The sequence below is a fragment of the Gossypium arboreum genome, chromosome 7 (genome assembly GCF_025698485.1).
Source record: "Gossypium arboreum isolate Shixiya-1 chromosome 7, ASM2569848v2, whole genome shotgun sequence".
NCBI classification, from domain to species: domain Eukaryota; kingdom Viridiplantae; phylum Streptophyta; class Magnoliopsida; order Malvales; family Malvaceae; genus Gossypium; species Gossypium arboreum.
In genome coordinates, this window is record NC_069076.1 from 95,794,458 (window position 1) to 95,814,722 (window position 20,265).

The 20,265-nt window shown below is 34.5% G+C and overlaps 1 protein-coding gene across 3 annotated transcripts in view; it reads right to left on the reverse strand.

Moving 5' to 3' along the window:
- The window catches only part of LOC108459881 (protein SWEETIE), a 41,166-nt gene that overhangs the window by 10,326 nt on the left and 10,575 nt on the right, over window positions 1-20,265 (reverse strand). For all 3 annotated transcript variants that reach the window (XM_017759278.2, XM_017759277.2, XM_017759279.2), the window contains 21 exons: window positions 19,906-19,974; window positions 19,444-19,569; window positions 16,124-16,227; window positions 15,821-15,953; window positions 15,591-15,697; window positions 12,968-13,078; window positions 12,649-12,816; window positions 12,415-12,501; window positions 12,164-12,257; window positions 11,569-11,637; window positions 11,300-11,422; window positions 11,154-11,222; window positions 10,965-11,069; window positions 10,610-10,698; window positions 9,279-9,435; window positions 8,553-8,702; window positions 8,368-8,417; window positions 8,122-8,221; window positions 7,978-8,034; window positions 7,806-7,873; window positions 600-693 (listed from right to left, as the gene is read on the reverse strand). In XM_017759278.2, the coding sequence (XP_017614767.1) occupies window positions 600-693; window positions 7,806-7,873; window positions 7,978-8,034; window positions 8,122-8,221; window positions 8,368-8,417; window positions 8,553-8,702; window positions 9,279-9,435; window positions 10,610-10,698; window positions 10,965-11,069; window positions 11,154-11,222; window positions 11,300-11,422; window positions 11,569-11,637; window positions 12,164-12,257; window positions 12,415-12,501; window positions 12,649-12,816; window positions 12,968-13,078; window positions 15,591-15,697; window positions 15,821-15,953; window positions 16,124-16,227; window positions 19,444-19,569; window positions 19,906-19,974 (2,130 nt within the window). The remainder of the gene's footprint in view (window positions 1-599; window positions 694-7,805; window positions 7,874-7,977; window positions 8,035-8,121; window positions 8,222-8,367; window positions 8,418-8,552; window positions 8,703-9,278; window positions 9,436-10,609; window positions 10,699-10,964; window positions 11,070-11,153; window positions 11,223-11,299; window positions 11,423-11,568; window positions 11,638-12,163; window positions 12,258-12,414; window positions 12,502-12,648; window positions 12,817-12,967; window positions 13,079-15,590; window positions 15,698-15,820; window positions 15,954-16,123; window positions 16,228-19,443; window positions 19,570-19,905; window positions 19,975-20,265) is intronic.

Consider the following 20,265-nt stretch of genomic DNA (forward strand, 5'->3'; position numbering starts at 1 on the left):
TCTGCTAAGCTTCTATTTAAGTAACTACTCAGTGGATAAGTAACCGAATGGGTTTACCATCTTTCATCCCAATCATAATGGAAAGTCCTATTAAGTTCTTCTGTGCCCCAGTTATATGAAGACGATAAGTATTTGTCTTCATTACTGAAACCAGAAAGAGAGAGAGAGAGAGACCACAAGAGAGGCGCGACGAAATAGCACAAAAAATAAAATAGAAGAGAAAAACAATATTGACAGAAGAAAAAGCACATTAGTATATTATCAAAAGAAGAAAATACTCTAAAGAGGATCTCACAAGGATCACATGAATTCATGCTTATAGATGATATGGATACAGAATTTCAAAAGTTATTAGCTAAGTTATTACAAGAATAAAACTAAACAAGCAAATAAAAAAGTCCCTTCCAGCATTGGCAGAACTGTAAATATAAGGGGCTAAAAATACTAACTAAATTGAATAGTAAAATATGGCAAACATCCTTCTGTAACCAGGAAACATCCCTTTAACCTTTATATATTATCAAAGCCAAGAAGTACTGCATCAACTAAACACAGAATTCATTTTGGGGTGATATGCCATGGAAGAGCAGAGAACTCACCATGTTACGACAAATTGATATCCATCGAGAAGGACGTGAAGGGCAAGACACATAAAGCAGTCGCATGATTGTGCCACGGATTAAATTCCCTATCCTACAAAAAAGATAAATAATAATAAAAAAATGAATGCAGCAACTGAAAGACCAAGCCTTACATAAAGAAAAATACTACACCACAAAAGCTTTAAAGCCAATTATTATCCCCGCCCCCACCCATGCCCTCTTTTGTTTTCTTGTCATGTTATCCAAAACCACGAATATATCAATGACAGAAGTATACATATGACCAAAAAGTTGACACAAAACAAAGAGCCAGATAAAGATCTGTTCCAGGCAAAAGTAGAAACTTCAGGCAGCCTCATCAGCACAGCTTTACAATTGAAAGTGATACTATCACCTTATTTTTGAGTAAAAGGGAGAGAAAAAATTGGTTTGATAGAAAGGCATAAAAAGATGAAGTGAAAAAAAAAAGAGGAATCTTGAGGATAAACTTGCAATGTTGAAAAGATATTTGTTTCCTCTTGTTGCAAGGATAACTTGCCAAAAACCAACATATACACAGCATTCGGACTGAAAATGGTACTATAACTTTTTAGGAAAATTACACATTGATCAAATCAACATTAAGAAGTTTCCAAAGGTTCATTGGATGGTATTGTCATCAACATGGCAATGTAGTGACCTTCGTATGTAATTACTACACTGACCATGCTACAAGTGGAGATCTAATCAAGGTGTTTGGTGTTGCATGAAAGCAAGGCATAATCTAGTACAATGTGCAAAAGAAGATTCTATTATATTAGTATTCTAGTAACAATCTCTAAGATTATAATATTTCATTTCATAGTTAAGGTTATATGCAATCAACCAAAACAGAAAAACAATTTAAGACTATCTTTGATTAAATAAATTTTAACATTATCAAAGAACATTAAGGAAAAGAACTCTGAATTAAAAGATAAAGTACATCAAGTAATACTTCATCCTTGACATTTCATTGTCAATGTTCAAATTGGCAGGGAGGTTAAGGTGGAAAAAATCATGTAGTTCATACTAAAAAGTGAATTTTTTTCTTTACATGCTAACTTGAAGTTTTTAATGGAGAAAGTTTAGAAACATGAAAGCTGATGAGGAATGTAAAAAACAAAAAAGACCGAACCACAGAACTTTAAGTTATACCGAAAAACAAAATATGGACAAAGCACATGGGACCGAGGGAGGAATGAATAAGCTAAAAACATTGACTATAAATGTCAGATTTCAGTTTCCTAATTAAGGAATATTTGAGTGTATCAAATAGGATTCTGTAAATATTTTATCCCTAACTTTAAGGCTGTTTTTAGGTACAGCATCCCTAGAATTAGTATGTTTCCTAGTGTAAAGTTTCCTAAGTTAGGCTCACTATGTCTATAAATATTTATGTAATTTCTTGTGAAAAATATAATTGAAATAGCCTGTTTTTAACATGGTATCAGAACTTTTTTAGCCCGATTTCTGGGATTTTTTTTTTCTTTGTCTGGCGATTTTTTTCCTGATTCCAACCAGCCCTCAAGCCTGTAAAATTTGTTCAAACGAAACATGACTGAAACTGTCAAGATCAAGAACATCGGGATGTCTCGAAGTTTCGAGAACAACTCAAACCCAACAAGTGAGTTTGAACATCCAAGTAGCCTACAAGCTAAATGGGAAAAATTACAGAAGTGGTCTCAACAGGTTCGTACGTTCTTGAAGGGAAGAGGAAAACTGAGTCAGTCACTCGGAACTAGACCTAAAGAAGGAGATCCTAAGTTTGATGCTTGGGATGAACAAGACTCGATGGTAATGTCTTGGTTATGGAACTCTATGATGCGAAATCAATGATACATGCATGTTTCTTAACACATCCAAAGAAATATGGGAAGTCGTGAAACAGACTTATTCTAAAGTTCGAGATGTTGCTCAAATATATGAAATCAAGACTAAGATTTCATCTACCAAGCAAGGAAGTCGATCAATCACGGAGTATTCCAATCATTGCAAAGTTTATGGCAAGAGATGGATCATTACCAGTGCATTCGGATGAAGTGCGGTGAAGATGCAGCACTCTGAAAAGGTTCGTTGCAAAGGATCGAATTTATGATTTTCTTCTTGGACTAAATGTTGAGTTTGATGCAGAAGAGTTCAAGTACTTGGAAAAGAGGAATTACCATCACTAAATGAGACAATTGCAATTGTTTGTCTTGAGGAAGGAAGAAGAGGAGTTATGGTTGAGAACAGTCAAGTGGATAGTTCAGCCTTGGTTACAAAAGCTGTAAGTGAGAGGAGATTTGGCCTGAACAGCCAAATAGTGAAGATAATAGACAGACAGAACGTACAAAGCCTATTAACAGGATTCCGTATGGTGCACCTCTTGTAAAAAGGCCCGTCTCACTAAAGAAAGATGCTGGAAACTCCATGGGAAGCCACAAACAACAAATAAAAATTTTTCGAAAAAGGTGGACAACCAAAGGGACAAAGACGAGCATATACAAAGAAGACAATTTGGATGGAAAAACAATTCTCGTGAATCACTGTTTAATTCAATAAAGAAGAAATTGAGAAGTTAAAAATTTCTTTGGGATCATTGGAAAAACTTCTTCAACAGTACTTGTAGTTTGGCTTTTTCGGTATATCCTTTTCTCAAGATTCTAAAGTCTCGAATCTGATCACCAAAAGTTCTTGGGTCATTGACTCAGAGCTACGGACCACATGACACACTCCTCACAAAAATTGTTTCATATACACCTTGCCCGAGTAGTAGAAAAATAACGAGAGTCGATGGTTCTGTGATCACAATGGCTGGTCGGTGATATTGTTATAAACAAAATCCTTACTCTTAAAAATGTCCTTCATGTTCCAAAACTATTTACCAATCTTTTATCCATTCAAAGAATTACCAAAGACTCTAAGCTGTGTGGTTTTCTATCACAATCGATGTCTTTTTCAGAATGAGAATACGAGGAGGATGATTGGACATGCTAAGGAAGTAAATGGCCTATACTATCTTGAAGAATCCAGTGGAAAAGTTAGTGCTCTGAATTCCTCACCTTCATCTTTCATCTTTCATATCCGAATCTATTAAAACCAATCAAGACCAAATTTGGCTCTATCACCTTCGCCTTGGTCATCCATCATTTAGAGTCCTTAAAATTATGTTTCCTTCATTGTTCAAAGGATTGGCTGTTGAAAAATTTCATTGTGATATCTGTGAACTTGCAAAACATGAACGTACCTCTTTTCCAGTAAGCAATAAAAGAACTTTCACTCCTTTTACTCTTATTCATAGTGATGTTTGGGGGCCATCCAATATTTCAAATATATCTAGGGCTCGGTGGTTTGTATCCTTTATTGATGATTGTACTCGTGTGTCTTGGATATTTCTTTTAAAACAGAAATCTGATGTAAGGTCTGTCTTTCCAACCTTTTACAACATGATCAAAACACAATTTGGAGCTAAAATAAAAAGGTTTAGGTCAGACAATGCCAAGGATTATTTCAATCAGTTTCTCTCACCATATTTCCAAGAAAGAGGCATTATACATGAGTCATCTTGTGTTAGCACACCCCAACAAAATGGTGTTGCCGAAAGAAAGAATGGTCACATTTTAGCTATTACAAGAGCCCTTTTGTTCCAAAAAAAATCCCTAAACAATACTGGGGGAGGCTGTTTTAACTGCTACTCATTTGATAAATAGATTGCCTACAAAAGTCCTTGAATCTCAAAGTCCTATGCAAGTTCTAGCAAAACTCTTTCCTGATTTTAGTACTTCAAGTAACCTTCCTCCCAAAATATTTGGTTGTGTTGCCTTTGTACATGTACATTCTCAAAATAGAGGAAAATTTGATCCACGAGTGTCAAGTGTGTCTTTCTCGGTTATTCTTCCACTCAAAAGGGTACAAATGCTATCATCCAGCCACAAAAAATTTTATGTATCGTGGATGTTGCTTTTGCGAAACAAGAGAATTTCTTTAATCGTCTTTATCTTGGGGAGATCTTATTCACGAAAGATAAGGACAGAGAATTCTTTCTTCTTGACATTCCAGCTCTTGTCCAGCAACCAAACACTCACATTCCAGCTCCTGTCCAGCAACCAAACACTCACATTCCAGCTCCCGTCCAGCAACCAAACACTCACATTCCAGCTCCTGTCCAGCAACCTGAAACAGAGCCTAATACACCCAAATCACAAAGAGAGATTCAGGACACTACTCGTCCTTTACTGGTTCAAGGAAGAAGGCACCGGTGCAAGTTCAATCATCTTCTCCTCCTATACAACCTGAGGTAATTGCTGAACCTACTACTGAAACTACTGAAAATTTAGATGAATTTCCCATTGCTATTAGAAAAGGGATTAGAGCACATACAAAACATCCCTTGTACTTATTTTTGTCTTACAAAAATTTGTCCCATAACCACAAAGCCTTTCTTAATAGCCTAAATTCTATCTCCATTCAAAAAGCATGATCCGAGGCATTAGAAGATGAGAATTGGAAAAATGCCATGAAGGTTGAAATGGAAGCTCTTGAAAAAATAAGACATGAGACTTGGTGAAATTACCGAGAGGAAAGAAACCAATGGGATGTCATTGGGTGTACACAATGAAGCATAAATCGATGGTTCTTTGGAGAGGTACAAAGCAAGATTGGTTGCTAAAGGGTACACTCAAATGTATGGAGTAGACTACCTTGAGACATTTGCCCTCAGAGCAAAGATGAACATCAGAAGAGTGTTGTTGTCATTAGCGCCAACCAAGGTTGGAAATTACAGCAATTTGACATCAAAATGCCTTTTACACGGTGATCTTGAGGAGAAAGTCTATATGGATGTTCCTCCGTGATTCGGTCCAAATACGTGATGTAGTTTGCAGACTAAAAAGGCTTTGTACGGACTAAAACAGTCCCGAGGCTTGGTTTGGAAGATTTACCAAAGTAATGCTCAAGTTGGGGTATAAACAGAGTCAAGGAGATCACACTCTATTTGTAAAACACTCATCTTCAGAGGGAGTGACTGCTTTATTAGTCTATGTTGATGACATTATAGTGACTGGTGATGATCTAGAAGGAATGGAGAATTTAAAGAAATGCCTAGTAAAAGAATTTGAAGTCAAAGAGCTCGGTAAGTTAAAATATTTCCTTGGTATTGAAGTGGCACACTCTCGGAAGGAATATTCATATCTCAAAAAAAATACATAGTTGATTTGTTGACGAGACGGGCAAGTTGGGCTATAAACCAGCAGAGACACCCATAGAGGTGAACCACAGACTTGGAAATGCACTAGAAGATGCAGTGAGTTGATAAAAGGTCATATCAAAGACTTGTGGGAAGCTCATTTACTTGTCTCATACCGCACCGGATATTGCCTATGCAAGACGTGTTGTAAGTCGGTTTATGCACAATCCCAAAGAATCACATCTTAGAGTCGATATCGATTCTACAAGACTTAAAAGGCACACCGGGCAAAGGAATCCTATTTAAAAGGGCGAATTTAACCCTTGAAGCCTATCTTGATGCAGATTATGCAGGATCTATCGTTGATAGAAGATCAACCTCTGCTATTGTACTTTCCTAGGAGGCAACCTTGTGACTTGGAGGAGTAAAAACAAAATCTTGTGGCTAGATCTAGTGCGAAGTTGAATTTAGGCGATGGCTCTTGGAGTTTGTGAGTTGTTATGGCTAAAAATTATTTTGGAAGATTTGAAGATCGGCGGGAAGGTCCAATGAAGTTGTATTGCGATAATAAGTCTGCTATCAATATTGCACATAATCCAGTTCAACATGATCGAACGAAGCACGTTGAGGTTGATGACATTTTATAAAGGAAAAAGCGGACGGTGGCTTAATTTGCACTCCATTTGTGTCCACCGATGGTCAACTAGCGACATACTTACCAAAGGATTGTCAGGAAGTTGTTTCGAAATTAGTAAGCAAGTCGAGAATGGATGATATCCACTTCCCGACTTGAGGGGAGTGTCGATTTCACTTCCTAATTAAGGAATATTTGAGTGTATCAAATAGGATTCTGTAAATATTTTATCCTTAACTTTAAGGCTGTTTTTAAGTACAACATCCCTAGAATTAGTATGTTTCCTAGTGTAAAGTTTCCTAAGTTAGGCTCACTATGTCTATAAATATTTATATAATTTCTTGTGAAAAATATAATTGAAATAGCCTGTTTTTAACAATAAACAAACAAATAAATAAATAAAGTAGGGACAAGTGTGTAACCTGCCTAAATGTCTAGTTGTTTTTGAAAGGGAAAAATTACCATATAAAAATAACTGAAACTTAGGAAAGGAAGTACACTTTTTATGCACATAAAATTAAAATGATTCCATGAATCAATTCCCCAGATCAACACATGAAACGTTCCTGCCCTTTCAAATTGGATTTAGACACTCCCAAGGCAGTCACCTGAACAATCTTAGGCCATAAGACTATCATCACATAGGATCACCAAGTTCCTATCAAACATGGTGAACTAATCATCAACTCAGTGAACCCTGGAAATTGGTGCAATAACCTCACACCAAAGACCTCACACCTTGGAACTCTAAAGGAATCACTGAAGAGAAATAAAAAAATCACTGGCCAGAGCATTACCACCGATCTTGTTCTTATGGCGCACCTATTCATTTCACTACTTAAAGAGAGAAACTAGTTTATTGCAAATTCAATGGTTATATAAAATGATATACACAAGAAATTCTTGGTCTTGTAACATGATACCTTGAAAGAATAAAAGATGCATTTAACAGGAAAAAAATAAGGAAATTTCATTAATAAAAGTGATAAAGTAAAAATAGAATAAAATAACAATAAAAAAATAGAAACATTGCTAATGGAAGACATCTAAGATGCATTAACTATCAAGAAGCGCCAAAGTTCATTAGAGTCCAACACGTTCAATATATGTAGAGGAAAGATTGACTGGACAGGAAGCCAATTTAAACTATCTCATTAGACAAAGGGTAAATTCAACATACATTTACAACCTAACCATTTTTAATACAACTAATAATTGTAAAGTAGACATAAAAAATCATAAGATGTTGAGAATACTAGCAGAGAAAAAGAAAATGAGGAAATAAACATGTTAAAACATAAGTATAGATTCTACCATTCACGTCATTTCAACATTTTGGTAGTTAAAAATCAAATTAATATTTAAATGGGTATCCTCCACATACTCTGAATCAGTTTCTTCGTCTAGCATGCAAAACAGATTATCTTCTATTTGTTCATCAATGACAGAAACCTGAAAGGATACCATGAACACAGTATTTCGAAAAACAAAAAAGAGATTAAGGCATTAGAAAATGGAAATATAAAAATGTGGAAATTTATGATTTCACTACTCACAGGGTCCTTCTCAATGAGATGTCGTAGAGTGGAGACTGCAAGATGCCTTAATGCAGGCTGTTTCAAAGAAAACCTGCTTAGTAGCAGACTGGACAAAAACTTAAGCCATGCCCTTGAGAACTTTCAAAGTAAAGAGGAAAGAACCTGTCTTGATGATAGAGTCAGCAGAAGAGTTTGGACATGGGAGTGCACTGAAACAGCATGTGGAGCAAAAAGAACAAGCTGTTGTGTGAAACGAACACTCCTGAAAGATTAATAAGCTATTAAGTTATCATCCATTGTGAAAGTAGAACATAAAATTCTACCAATGTGTAGTCAAGTCAAGCAGTGGTGGCACAGTAGAAAAACTGAGAGAGCAAACATAGAAATAGGAATATTTTCAGTACATACTCAAGTAGTGTAGCTGTTTCTTCTGAGGAACTAATCTCTGCAACAACAGACTGGAAAAAAAAAGGGATGTCAATAATAAGTTCAAGATGAAATGGAGGATGCAAATAAGTACAGTTCTAATTCACGCATACTGTAGCCTACCAAATCTACATCCGATCAAAAGGGAAATTCAGAGAAAAAAGTACCTTGCAACGTGAAAAGAAAATGCTGCCAGGGGCAAGCTCAGGACCAAGAACGGCAACAATTGCATTTATAAGACGGCCCACACCTTGTTGGAGGTCAACCCTTCCATTCTCTTCAGACAACAAAATCTCCAAAGCGAGGCCCAGTGTGGCCTGTGTTTTACGAGGGAAAGCAGAGAATGTGGAAAGAGCAAAAGAAGTTGTTATCAATGAAATATCTACCTAAACCCAACGGCTACTCATCCAACTTAGTACCAATTGGTCATACGTGCAGAGAACAGATCCAGATATAAAGCCAGAATAGTAGACTTTAAATTTACCCAATTTATGATAACATAATATTCTCCTCCATCTCTAGTCTGATACTAACAACTGAAACAAATGGATGTAACAAGTGTAGAAAAATAAGGGGCATCAAACAACCTTTTCTTTAGCAATTAGTCAATTACTCTGCTATTTTTTCCTAACAAGTCAAAAATCCTTCGTGATGAAATTTTCAAAATGTGCTGCTTGGCATTAATCCAAGAGACTACTATTGAATAAATTTCATTGCTCCAATCAATACTTATGTAATAGATAGCTCAAGAGATTTCCGTATGCCAGGGCTTTCAAAAAATATTACCACCCAACTCTGAGAAACCAAATGAATGGATAAAAGACACTCCAAACCATAGAGACTCCCAGCAGTATCTGCTTTTTTCACGAGTCAAGAGTCATGAATTTGATTACCTGGACATGAGATACAAAGGACAAGCCAGCAGCTTCTATAGTCAAAAGAAGTCCATGCAACGACCAGATCTGTAAGGCAGGGATTGAACTTTTAGCCAGCAAAGTGATTGAGCTTACAGTGGTAGGCACTAAAGTTGAAAGTGCCATCCCTCCAGCACTGCAACAAAGAATATAAAAAAATAATTATGAACATACATCCCTCTATATTTAAGATATTGCAAACAACCATATAACTATCATTGTAGATAATAAAAAAATAGTAATATAAGATTAACAAGGATCTAACTATGGCATTGTGTTTAAAGTTCAGCACGGGAGCAACAGTGAAATGTGGCAAAACCCCATGGGAAGATTAATAAAGAATAACACTTCAAACAATAAATGAAAAGGTAAACCAGCATTTAAGAAGCTAAACCAGAGATAATGTAACTCATTAAATGGTTTCGTTACAAGCAAAACAATTTCTAATCTTGAAACATCATACAAAGGTCAAATCAGTAATCCTCACGGTAAAGGTAGCACCAGTTGACAAAGCTAAGTCACAAGTCTTGGTTTAAGCATCCATTAAACACCACAAACACCAGAAAAGGTTTTGCGCAAATGAATTCTAATTCCTTCATTCCCAAATAGATTCATTGGCAGTCAATTGTAAACACTTGATTTGACTTCAATAGGAACCTTAAATTGAGTTACTGATATTTGATAAAGATGAAGTTAGGATGATTAAAATTAATTATTAATGGACGATTTTGCAACATAAAACAATATAAAATCAGTAGCAGGGACTCAATTCAACAAAAAAGCTGTAAAAGGTCATGAATGTACCCAAGAATTATAGGAGGGTGGAGATAAAAATAATAATGGAGCCAATAGTGAAATTAACAAGACTTGAAAACAAAAGTTGCTACCAATCCATTCCAACAAAGAACTACTGGAGCAACAAGTTTGCCTTCTCCCAAATTCAAGTCAGATTCAACCCATGTGCATAAGTTGGTATCTTATCCAGATCATATTTTGTAATCCATGACTTCTGGTAGGCAGTCCCAAAATTTCAAAGGAAACAAAAACAAAAATAATGCAATTAGATTAGATATAAAAATTTAAATTTTAGAATCTTTAAATTAGAGCCACGGACTCCTTGAGGAACTCACATTGAACCCACTGCCCAGTACCCATTTCTGTTAAAAAATTATTTTGTTGACAGCAAATTTAATATTAAACAATATATCCTACACCTTCACTTTTCAGTTAGAAGCTAAGAATCCATTTTTAAGCAAAAGAACTAAGACATAAAAACAATCATTTGCAATAGAAAAGTTTTGATATTTCACCTGCGATGAATACATCCAAGGGAAAGAGCTATTGAGCCAGCATAATGTGAATCTGTTATACCATTTAGCTCCCCAAGTAATGATCGAGTCTGTATTAGCAAAAATAAACTTAGTTACTGACATCCTCTCATTTCATTCCAGTCAAATCAAACGGCTGCTGAATCAAATTAAATAAAACAATTCAAAGAGTCCTATAATTTTGAGAACAGAAAGCATAGATGTCACTAAATTGAATGCTTTTTTTATTAAGCAAAGAAAAAAGAAACCAAATGTATTTTTCCTGGGATCTCAAAGGCCTATTTTTAACAAAAAAAACCAGAAAAACGGGGCATGAAAATCACAAGTAAAAACTGACCATTCTGGCTGTAAAGATATCATTTCCAAGGCGAGCTAAAAGACCAAGACCCTCTGATGACGCCCTACGTTGTGATGCACAAATGTCCCCCTCAATTAGTATACCCTATCAAATCAAAACAAGTCATGACCAGATGGAAGTAATGCTCAACTATGCAATAAAAATCACTATTTCTGATAAGAGATGTGCCTTAAAAATAGCTTGAGCCAAATTCAATATCTCTAACTCCAATGATTGTGGACGTAACGCGAGCAAAGCCTGAGGTTAATAAATATATCAAAGATTAAATACCCACTGAATTTTTCCAATACAAAAAATATAAGGATAGCAAGCACCTTCAACCCAGCAAGTAACCCCACACATATGTTGGTCATGCTTGCAGCATGCCATGGTTGCTTTTTCCCAGCTTTTAGGCACTGCTCCATCATTCCAAGAAGTGACAGCATATCACCACTATTCTGCCATTTAGATAGACCGATTTATGTGGAAGTAATTTGGAGAGCCAGAGTTTTAAGTGAAACAAATAAAATAAAACACCAACAAAATGGTATAATTTCACTGGAACAAAGAAAAATAAACATCAAACAACATAGTATTATCTTACCTGAGCAGCAAATATGATTCCAAAGCAGAGAAGCATTTGATTCACCAAAATCTTGTTTATAGTCTCCGGCTACACAAAAATTAAATACAAATGGAAACACCCAAAAATCTTAGAAATACTAAATCAATGGTGACGAAGACAAAATGCAGGCCATCTTAACAGAAGGAAAAGTAAAAGACTAGCCTGAAAAAAAAAAACAGGAGTGCTCATAAACATGATTCATGAGTTATATTCAAAAAGGAGGTCATATGGGTTGCATAACTAAGAAAGAGAAAACTTTTTCTTATTCAAAATTGGAAAACCAAAGCAGGGAGGAGAGATTTATGAGAGTGCAGATTTCCAATGAAAAAATAAGCCTGAAGGACTAGTAAGTTCTTTTGAAGCTCCAGCTATGGTGTTGTTTTCTGCTTATTTCCAACCATTCTGTTAATTAAGAGCATTCCCAGAAATCTTTACCATGTGGATTACAAACAGAAGATTGTAGCTCATGGAAACTAAGGAACAGGGGAACACAATGCATACTTTCTACCAACCAAAATAATCTTAGCACAGCCCTCCCCAGTCAAATCTGAGGCACATAAAAACAACTAATTACCTGAGGAAAACTCGACAATTCATTATCCCATACACAAGGCATGAGTCCATCTTTTCCACCTTGAAAAGCACGGAGTTCATCTTCAAACCAATCCCTGAGAAGAGACAAATAACACCGGGAAAACTCTTAAATTTTCTACTTGAAGAAATAAACTCTACTCAAAAAATGCTTAAGGTTAACCAATAGATGCTATAAAATCTCAAAAATGTTAAGAAAGAAAAAATTATAGCAAAAAGAACATATTCAGACACCTTCCAGGAATCCAGGGGCCCAAACATGCATCTCTTTTGTCTAACAGGAACATCAAGCATGAGCTTTCCTCGCATCCAGAAGCATTTCTTTGTCATAGAACAAAAGCAAACAGCAAAATCAACCATTCATGTTTTCAACAGAAAAGATATCTGAATTTTCTTCATTTCCGAAAAAAAAGGGTGAAAAAATGGGGGTAGATAAGTTAAATGACATAAGAGATGAGTTATAATTACCTATAGGGAATTGTACATAATTGTATAATTTGAGAATGGTCACTCTTATAGGCCATTGGATCAGGGAGGGATTGATAGCCCATTAATGTTCTGATGATGAATATGTCCACTTCAGGCTTAATATCCAGTAGTTCTTTGGCTGCCAACAGAAAGATATAGGACAAAGCCCTGTTTTGCAATGCATATTAATTTTTTTTTCCTATATTTATAGTTGTGCAATGCCACTCCAATTTCATACTATATTAATATGATATACTAGAATCGGATATACATCGGGATCAGGGGTTTGTTGGACAAAAGGTAGCATATTAGGTCATACCTATTGAGATACAGCATCACTGGCTGAAGCAAAATCCCACTAGCTGCCAAATTGGATGACACGAAGCATCGTATGAATGATGTAAGTGCATCAATTGCTGCAGACCACACACTAGAAAAGAGGGGGAGAAAAAGTTATCCAAGGCAAAAACTGTAATAGTATACCTTCCTATGAAAAAAAGTAATCTATCATTTAAGACTAGTTGAGATTATTAAGGTCAAAACAGGTGATGAAACAACAAAAATTTCATAACACTGAAAAGTTGGCCCAAGTTCTTTTTCTTTCTTGCTAATTGTTGCATTTTAGAATGGGAATCCAACCTAAAACCAATTGGCAATAGGTGGAGAGATCCATATTATCTTTATGTGCTCAAGTAGATTTGGCAATATTGGACATGAACAAGAAATGAAAAATATAACTAAAATTTGATGTAAAACAAGATATAACATGAAAAAGAAAAACACAAACACAAACACAACATAAATATATGAACGTGCCAAATCTATATAATATGGATCATTAATGATCAAAACTTATCTCAATGTAAAGCACCTTAAACACATTTATGACATTGGATAGTACATGAGCAAGACATAAATACACAAACTAGCAGGCCAATGACCTAGATAACCCAAATATAAGAGATGTGGTCTTTATTTGACCACTTCAATACTCCCTTCCATGTGTAGGAATAACAAACCTATCACATGGCATGAAATTCACATTTAGGAATGACGGGCCCATCATGCCAAATGAACTTCACATTGTAGGTAAAACATAGCTATTATGGATGGACCAATAAATGGGAGAAATGACTATTCTAATATCATGTTGAATTTTATGACGCTGATCCAATCTAAAATGAAATGACAATAAGTGGCAAAGCCCTTATTTTATTTAAGTACCCATGATACCCAATTTTACAAATAAGGGATTCATTTTATCAAGCCCTCAATTAGTTCACTCATGTGTAGGGGCAATAGGACTATCACATGGCATGACGTTAACACATCGGGATAACTAGGCTACTTCGCATCTTAGGTATAACAGACCTATCATGGAAACAAAGGTAACACCTTCTATGATACCATGTTATATTTTACAATGGGAACCCAACCTAAAACCAATTGGTAATAGTTGAAAGGCTCCTGTTATATTTATACGTCTAGGATACCTTCCCCCCTCCCCCCAATTTAGGATTTCTTTTTATCACCACTTCATTATTAATGTCAATTTGACATGATGCTGCCAATGATGAGTCTGACAATAGGCGATGAGCCCAAAGATAAGGGTGGATGAAGATAAAACAAGTAAAATCTCATATGCTTAAAGGAGAGCTAGTTTTGCATGAGATGGAAAAGTTTCAAGAAAGTGTCCAAACTAGACATGTCAATTATGACCCAAACTCAAAAAATCAATCCGATCAATCAAAACCCAAGCCAAACATAAAACAATTCAACCACAGAAATTAAAAACTTAAAAACTTGAACCTGCCCAACACAAACCCGAAATGATATGAACATGAAACAATTTGAATCAGAATTGACCTAAAATTGGAACAAATCAAACCAAAAATGACTCGAGTAGTTAACCCAAAATGACCAAAACATAAATTAAATATATTTTTGAAAATGTATATTATTTTAATAAAAATGATGCCTACATAAATTACTAATATTTTTAAAATTTTATCTTATAATTACCACTTTGTATTACCACAAAGAATGCAATTGCCATTTGCTATGTATAAATTCATCCAGTTCCTATATTTGTTCTCTGATCTACACGTAAAATAGTTTAATTATTTTATTGCCTAAGATCTATACTTATATTATTATGACAACTTTTAAACATAGGATTAGTTTATATTTGACCCAAAAAGGCCAACTGTGACAATTTAATTGAAACTTAGAATATCTTTTCGAATATCAATGTAAATAATTATTTAATATGCAAAACATATTACACCAACATATTACTCATTCAGTGATAAATTGGAGGCATTGGAATTAAAAAGTAACCCTATCAAATGGAATAAAAATAAAGGTATTTTTACCTTCAAGAAAGAATAAAAAAGAGAAATATCGGTGTTGTTGTATACCTTAAACAGTAATCTTAAATTCTTAATCAACTTAGGTATTCAAAATTGATGTTTGTAATTTACTATTAAAACGTAACACACTAACAGACACTCAAGTCTCAAATTCAAAAATAAAATGTCATATTATATTTGAATCAAAAATTTGGGCTAGATAGGTATTCATTTTTAATTAAAACTACAATTTCTTTATTTATTTTTAATCACATTTATTATTTATTTTCTATGTTTCAATTAATTATAAATAAACCCAACTTAATCAAATAATTGCTTAAATTTGAACAAAATTTTATTTTAAAATCATTAAATTGAACCAAGGAAGTATATTGCAGCAAAGACATACTAGTACTATAATATAAATTAATTAATTTTATCTAATGATAGTCTGTCAAGAAACCATTGTAGAATCTAGACTAGAATCAAACCATTGGGAACCATGACAGACAACTCAGGCATGAGAGCCCTAACTAATCATAGCAAAACAAATAAGCTAGTATAGAATAGCACACTTATCAACAGACTTACCGAATCCTAGGTTGTAGATCTCCATTTTCTCCAATTACATCTTCGGGGTTGCCATTGAAAAGACCAGCCCACAGGGAAAGAATATCGAATACCTGATCCTCAAGCTCCTGCATGCATCAAAAATAGCTTCATAAGATATTAACAATGATTATAGAAAATGACCAACATATTCCTATACAAGGGGAGAAATAGAAAGAAAACAAAATGACCAACACAGAAATAATCTATACCTCCTTCAGCATGGAAGATAATAATGATGATAAGAGTAACCACCCAGCTTCTTGTTCCACCTTGGCAGTAACAGCATCACTACTGGATTCTGTCAGCAATTTCTTTGAAACTTCAAGAACTGCCTTGGGCAATCTAAGGACAATTACATGTTAGTTTACTTTCAAGTTAATTTACCCAAAAGAGTGGGAACCAAACTATGATTTCAATAGAGTATTTTTTACTAAGGCCTGGCCATGGCCACAAGAGCAAAACTTAAGCAACCTCGCAAACATAAACAGCAAACTGTTATAAAAGAACATTACCTGGCTGGATAACCAAGGGGTAATTTTCGTGAAATGGAAACTAAAGCAGCCAAAACTGTTGCTTGCCCGTGCAAAGAATTAAGATCAACTTGCAAATTGCTTCCCTGAACACAATGGACTAGAATACTTAATTAATTATGTTTTGGAATCATACCCAAAAAGATTCACAATATATGAAAACAGAAGAAAATCAAAAGGTGAGAATAACACCATAGCCCCATTGAGATGGGCAGTCAATGTGGCTATTGCAACACCGACCCCTTTAAACAGTACTGACCGTCTGATCAGGTTAGTGCCTAAAGTCAGTGTTTTAATATCCACTCTAAATTAGGCTGCAAGATAGGAGTCAAGATTTAAAGCCACTTCATTCTACTAAGAAGTTTAGGCATTTAAAAACTAGTCAGTCAGCTCACAGGAAGTCAAGCAAAAGATAGTAAAGACTTGAATATAAAAGATACAATCAAGAAGGCATGAAAAAGAAAGATTGAAAAGCACTTGCAAGAAGAGTTATACCTATGGAGTAAGAGCACTTCACCATATCATGTAGCTGATATGGTTGTTAAAAGCAATTGTCAAAAAGCTGCTCTTAACTGCATTTCAACTTAAATAAAACGAGGTGTTTTGAGTTTTTAGGAAAACAGTGCATTTCAATGTTTGGGTCTGTTAATGAAATGATGCGTTTCATTAGTTTTGTTTTTGTGACAGCTGTGAGCCATGTCTGTTACAACGGTCTCATTTCCTTTTCCTTATTTCTGTTGTTTTGTTGAGGAGAGAAGCAAACAGTAAATGAACAGTTTTTTCTTCCTCTCTAAATTTCTCTCGTATTCTCTTCTCTGTTTCGCTCTTTTCTGTGAGTTGTTTAGCTCATATCAGTAGCACCATTACACCATACCAGTAGTGTTGGATCTGCTTACTCCAAGTTCCTTATCTATCAGAAGGAACACTACTATGAACTACACAAGGCTACATAGATAATTTATGTGAGAACTTTATAGAATAATATCCACGAGCTAGCGAATAGCACCCACCCTTTCTCTTCCCTTTTCCGCCCATAAAATCATAATTATTGACCCACAAAAAAGGTGAATCTTTTGTGACAACAGAAGCAGAAGTTATGCAAGTTTTCAGGAATAAAGTAAGTCTGCCTTATAAAAATAAGTTATCAATGAACTGATATGAAATAGTTTCACAAGACTTAGACAAATGTCCTAATGGAACATCTTATCAAAAGATTCCATGTGATTATTTCTAGTATAGAATGACAATCATCCACCTTGGTATCTCATTGAATAAAACTAGTTATATTGCTCTTCGATTGATTAAGAAGTTTAGCTTTTAAGAAACATAATGAAAATCAACCAAACGTGTCCAATGGTCAAGCTGCCCATCCAACCAAGTAGACGAGGCTCGAACAAATTGGACCTTAGACAACAGAATTAGTAATTTGCACAAGCCCAGCCCGAATAACTGTTTAATAATTAAAAATATTTTTATTTAATTTTTAAAATACAATAAATAATAATATAAAAATACTTTTTTTTTAATATTATATTAAATAGTTATTTAGACTTTCAAGCCGAGCCCAAATTGGGCCTTTTTGGGCTATGGACCAGCCTGTCCCCTGGACAAGTCTAGTCGCAATTTATCACATTTACTTGTATTATTCATCAAGAAAAGGTTTTAACCATTGGGAAAATATATTCCTTCCCCTCCCTAACATGATGGTGACGTACAACTTAGATTAGGTAGGACCACCAAGAGCAAGAGTTTTCTGTTGTTATTTAGTTAAAGAGAAAAGAAACAACTAGACACAAATAGAAAAGGATGAGAGTGAAGAAAACAGGAAGATAAAGAGAAATGGAAATGGAAGCCAAGAAGCTTAGAATTAGCTGAAAGTTCTTCCATTTCTATAATTGATCTCTGTAAAAGCTTTATTAGTGACAACAAGAGGGGATAATTTTTTTCCTCACTAGTAGAGGTACTTGCTAACCTTAAGATATTATGCAAAATAACGGTAGTAAAAACTAAAAGAAAAAAAAAGGCAGAAAAACAGTCTTGCATGATATCAAGCTATGGTACACTGATGTTTTTATTCATAGGCCTAGCACCATATGGCAGCCCTATTTTTTGTAATCAGCGTATGTCATACTTTTAAAAACAAATAAGGATGTTAAGTTTCATTTCAAGATTTTTTCTTTTCAGTCGGAATTATCAAGGTTTAAGAACAAATAATTAATTGTAATGAATGTCATGAATACATTAATCAAAAAGAGAACTACATAGCTAACAGACACGAATACATATACAATCTGAAGAATCCTAGAAGTTAAAAAATTCCTGGTTATATACAACCACTACATGGACCTGGACATTTGCCATGTACGTATATCGCACCATATTGATGCTTAATCAACATAGGAAGTAAAAATCACGATCCCTGGTTATTGATGTCAGAACAAGTCATAATAGCATGTCTACAGCTAATGCAATTAAAACATAAAAGTTGCGCATATAATAATGAGATTCATAACTTGGGCTTAGAATATCAGCTGTCTGAAAGTAACAAGAGCTTCTAAGGTGAAATTTTTCAATTTGAATAATTATAAATATAATGCAACACATGCATTGTCCTATGCGCATGAGCGAACATGTTAATGTAATTTGGTGTCTGTGGTCACTTCAAAAGAGAGTATAAACACCACGAAGGGGAACACAGAAGAAAATGCTCACATTGTTATCGATAAGTATGACAGTTAGGATAATTTTACACAGCATTACTGATTAAACCAAAACGAAAAATCTGACATCCATTTACTTGAGCAAATTAGGCATGAACAAAGGTAGCATAATAAATGGGGAAATTTATACTTCACTCCTAGCTGTTCAAGCAGAACTCAACTTACACCATTCAGTTTCAACAGTGAGAAGTCAATATGGTTCACTCTGCTACTCAAGGAGGCTACACCATTGACCTTCAAGTAAGTAAGATTCTACATAAACCTTAACTTTTTCCTACCTTAATTTACGTTAAAAAGTATAAAATAGTTATGCCAGTAAAACAATCAAGTTGGGATTTTCATGTGACCTCTTCTTTCTATGTAAATTAAAAAGGTTTTATAACAGCAAAGTAGGAGAATTTATTCAATTTGTGTTAAGTTTTAACAAAACCAAAAGTTCAATAAACAATATGAACCACAATGGACTAACCAAAACATTTCAAATCATGGGGATTGAAATGATTTTCACTGAACAACAACAAATTACAGATGAAAAAAGACAGCACAAAAATAGATGCTTTGAAGCCGAAAATACTAAATTACCTTTTCAAAGGAAACACTTTCCCTTAAAGCATTTAGTATGGTCACTCCATAAGATATCAAACTACCAACACAAGTTGGATCAACCTCAGCCAATGTACGCAATGTCAAAGCAGCCTCAACACGTACCTTCCATAAATTTTCAAATAATATTAACTTATGCTAATGCGGTACATTGTAAAATGAGAAGCTGCAGGTTTGAACAATATATGAAATTTTACAAAATAGAATTAAGCTTCCGATGCATGAGTTTAATGCCCAAATCAAAGTCACTTTTCAAGATTTATGCTTGTCTACTTTTATTTTATTTCACAACAGATGGATGAATGTTTTTCTAACAATTTCAATAAAATACAAATACATATAAAACCTAAACCAAGTAAACTTAATAACTTATGAGAATCTCTTAATGCAACCAAATATGTCTAACTTCTGTAAAATGTAAGAGATGTATAACGAGCTTACAAGCTGGTAAGAGTGAGATACTGCTGCAACAACTGTGTTATCAAACACCTCCTTGAATTCAAGTGGAACCTACATAAAGACATATTGAATTCACAATGTTAACATGCTCACACATACAAATAGAAATAATATCAGATTTTCTTAAGTCCTCTTACGTCAAATTTTTGTTTATAAAAGACAAATTACTCAACTAAATAATCATAGAAGAGGTAAGCATTTTTCAAACAGTAACATACAAAGGCCAAAAGAATTAGGCATATTAGCATATTTATGCACCCCAAGAAAACAAATAAATCAGGATTCTTCACATCCCATAGTTAATTTAAGATATTTAAATCGAGTTTCAACAGTTAGCTACCA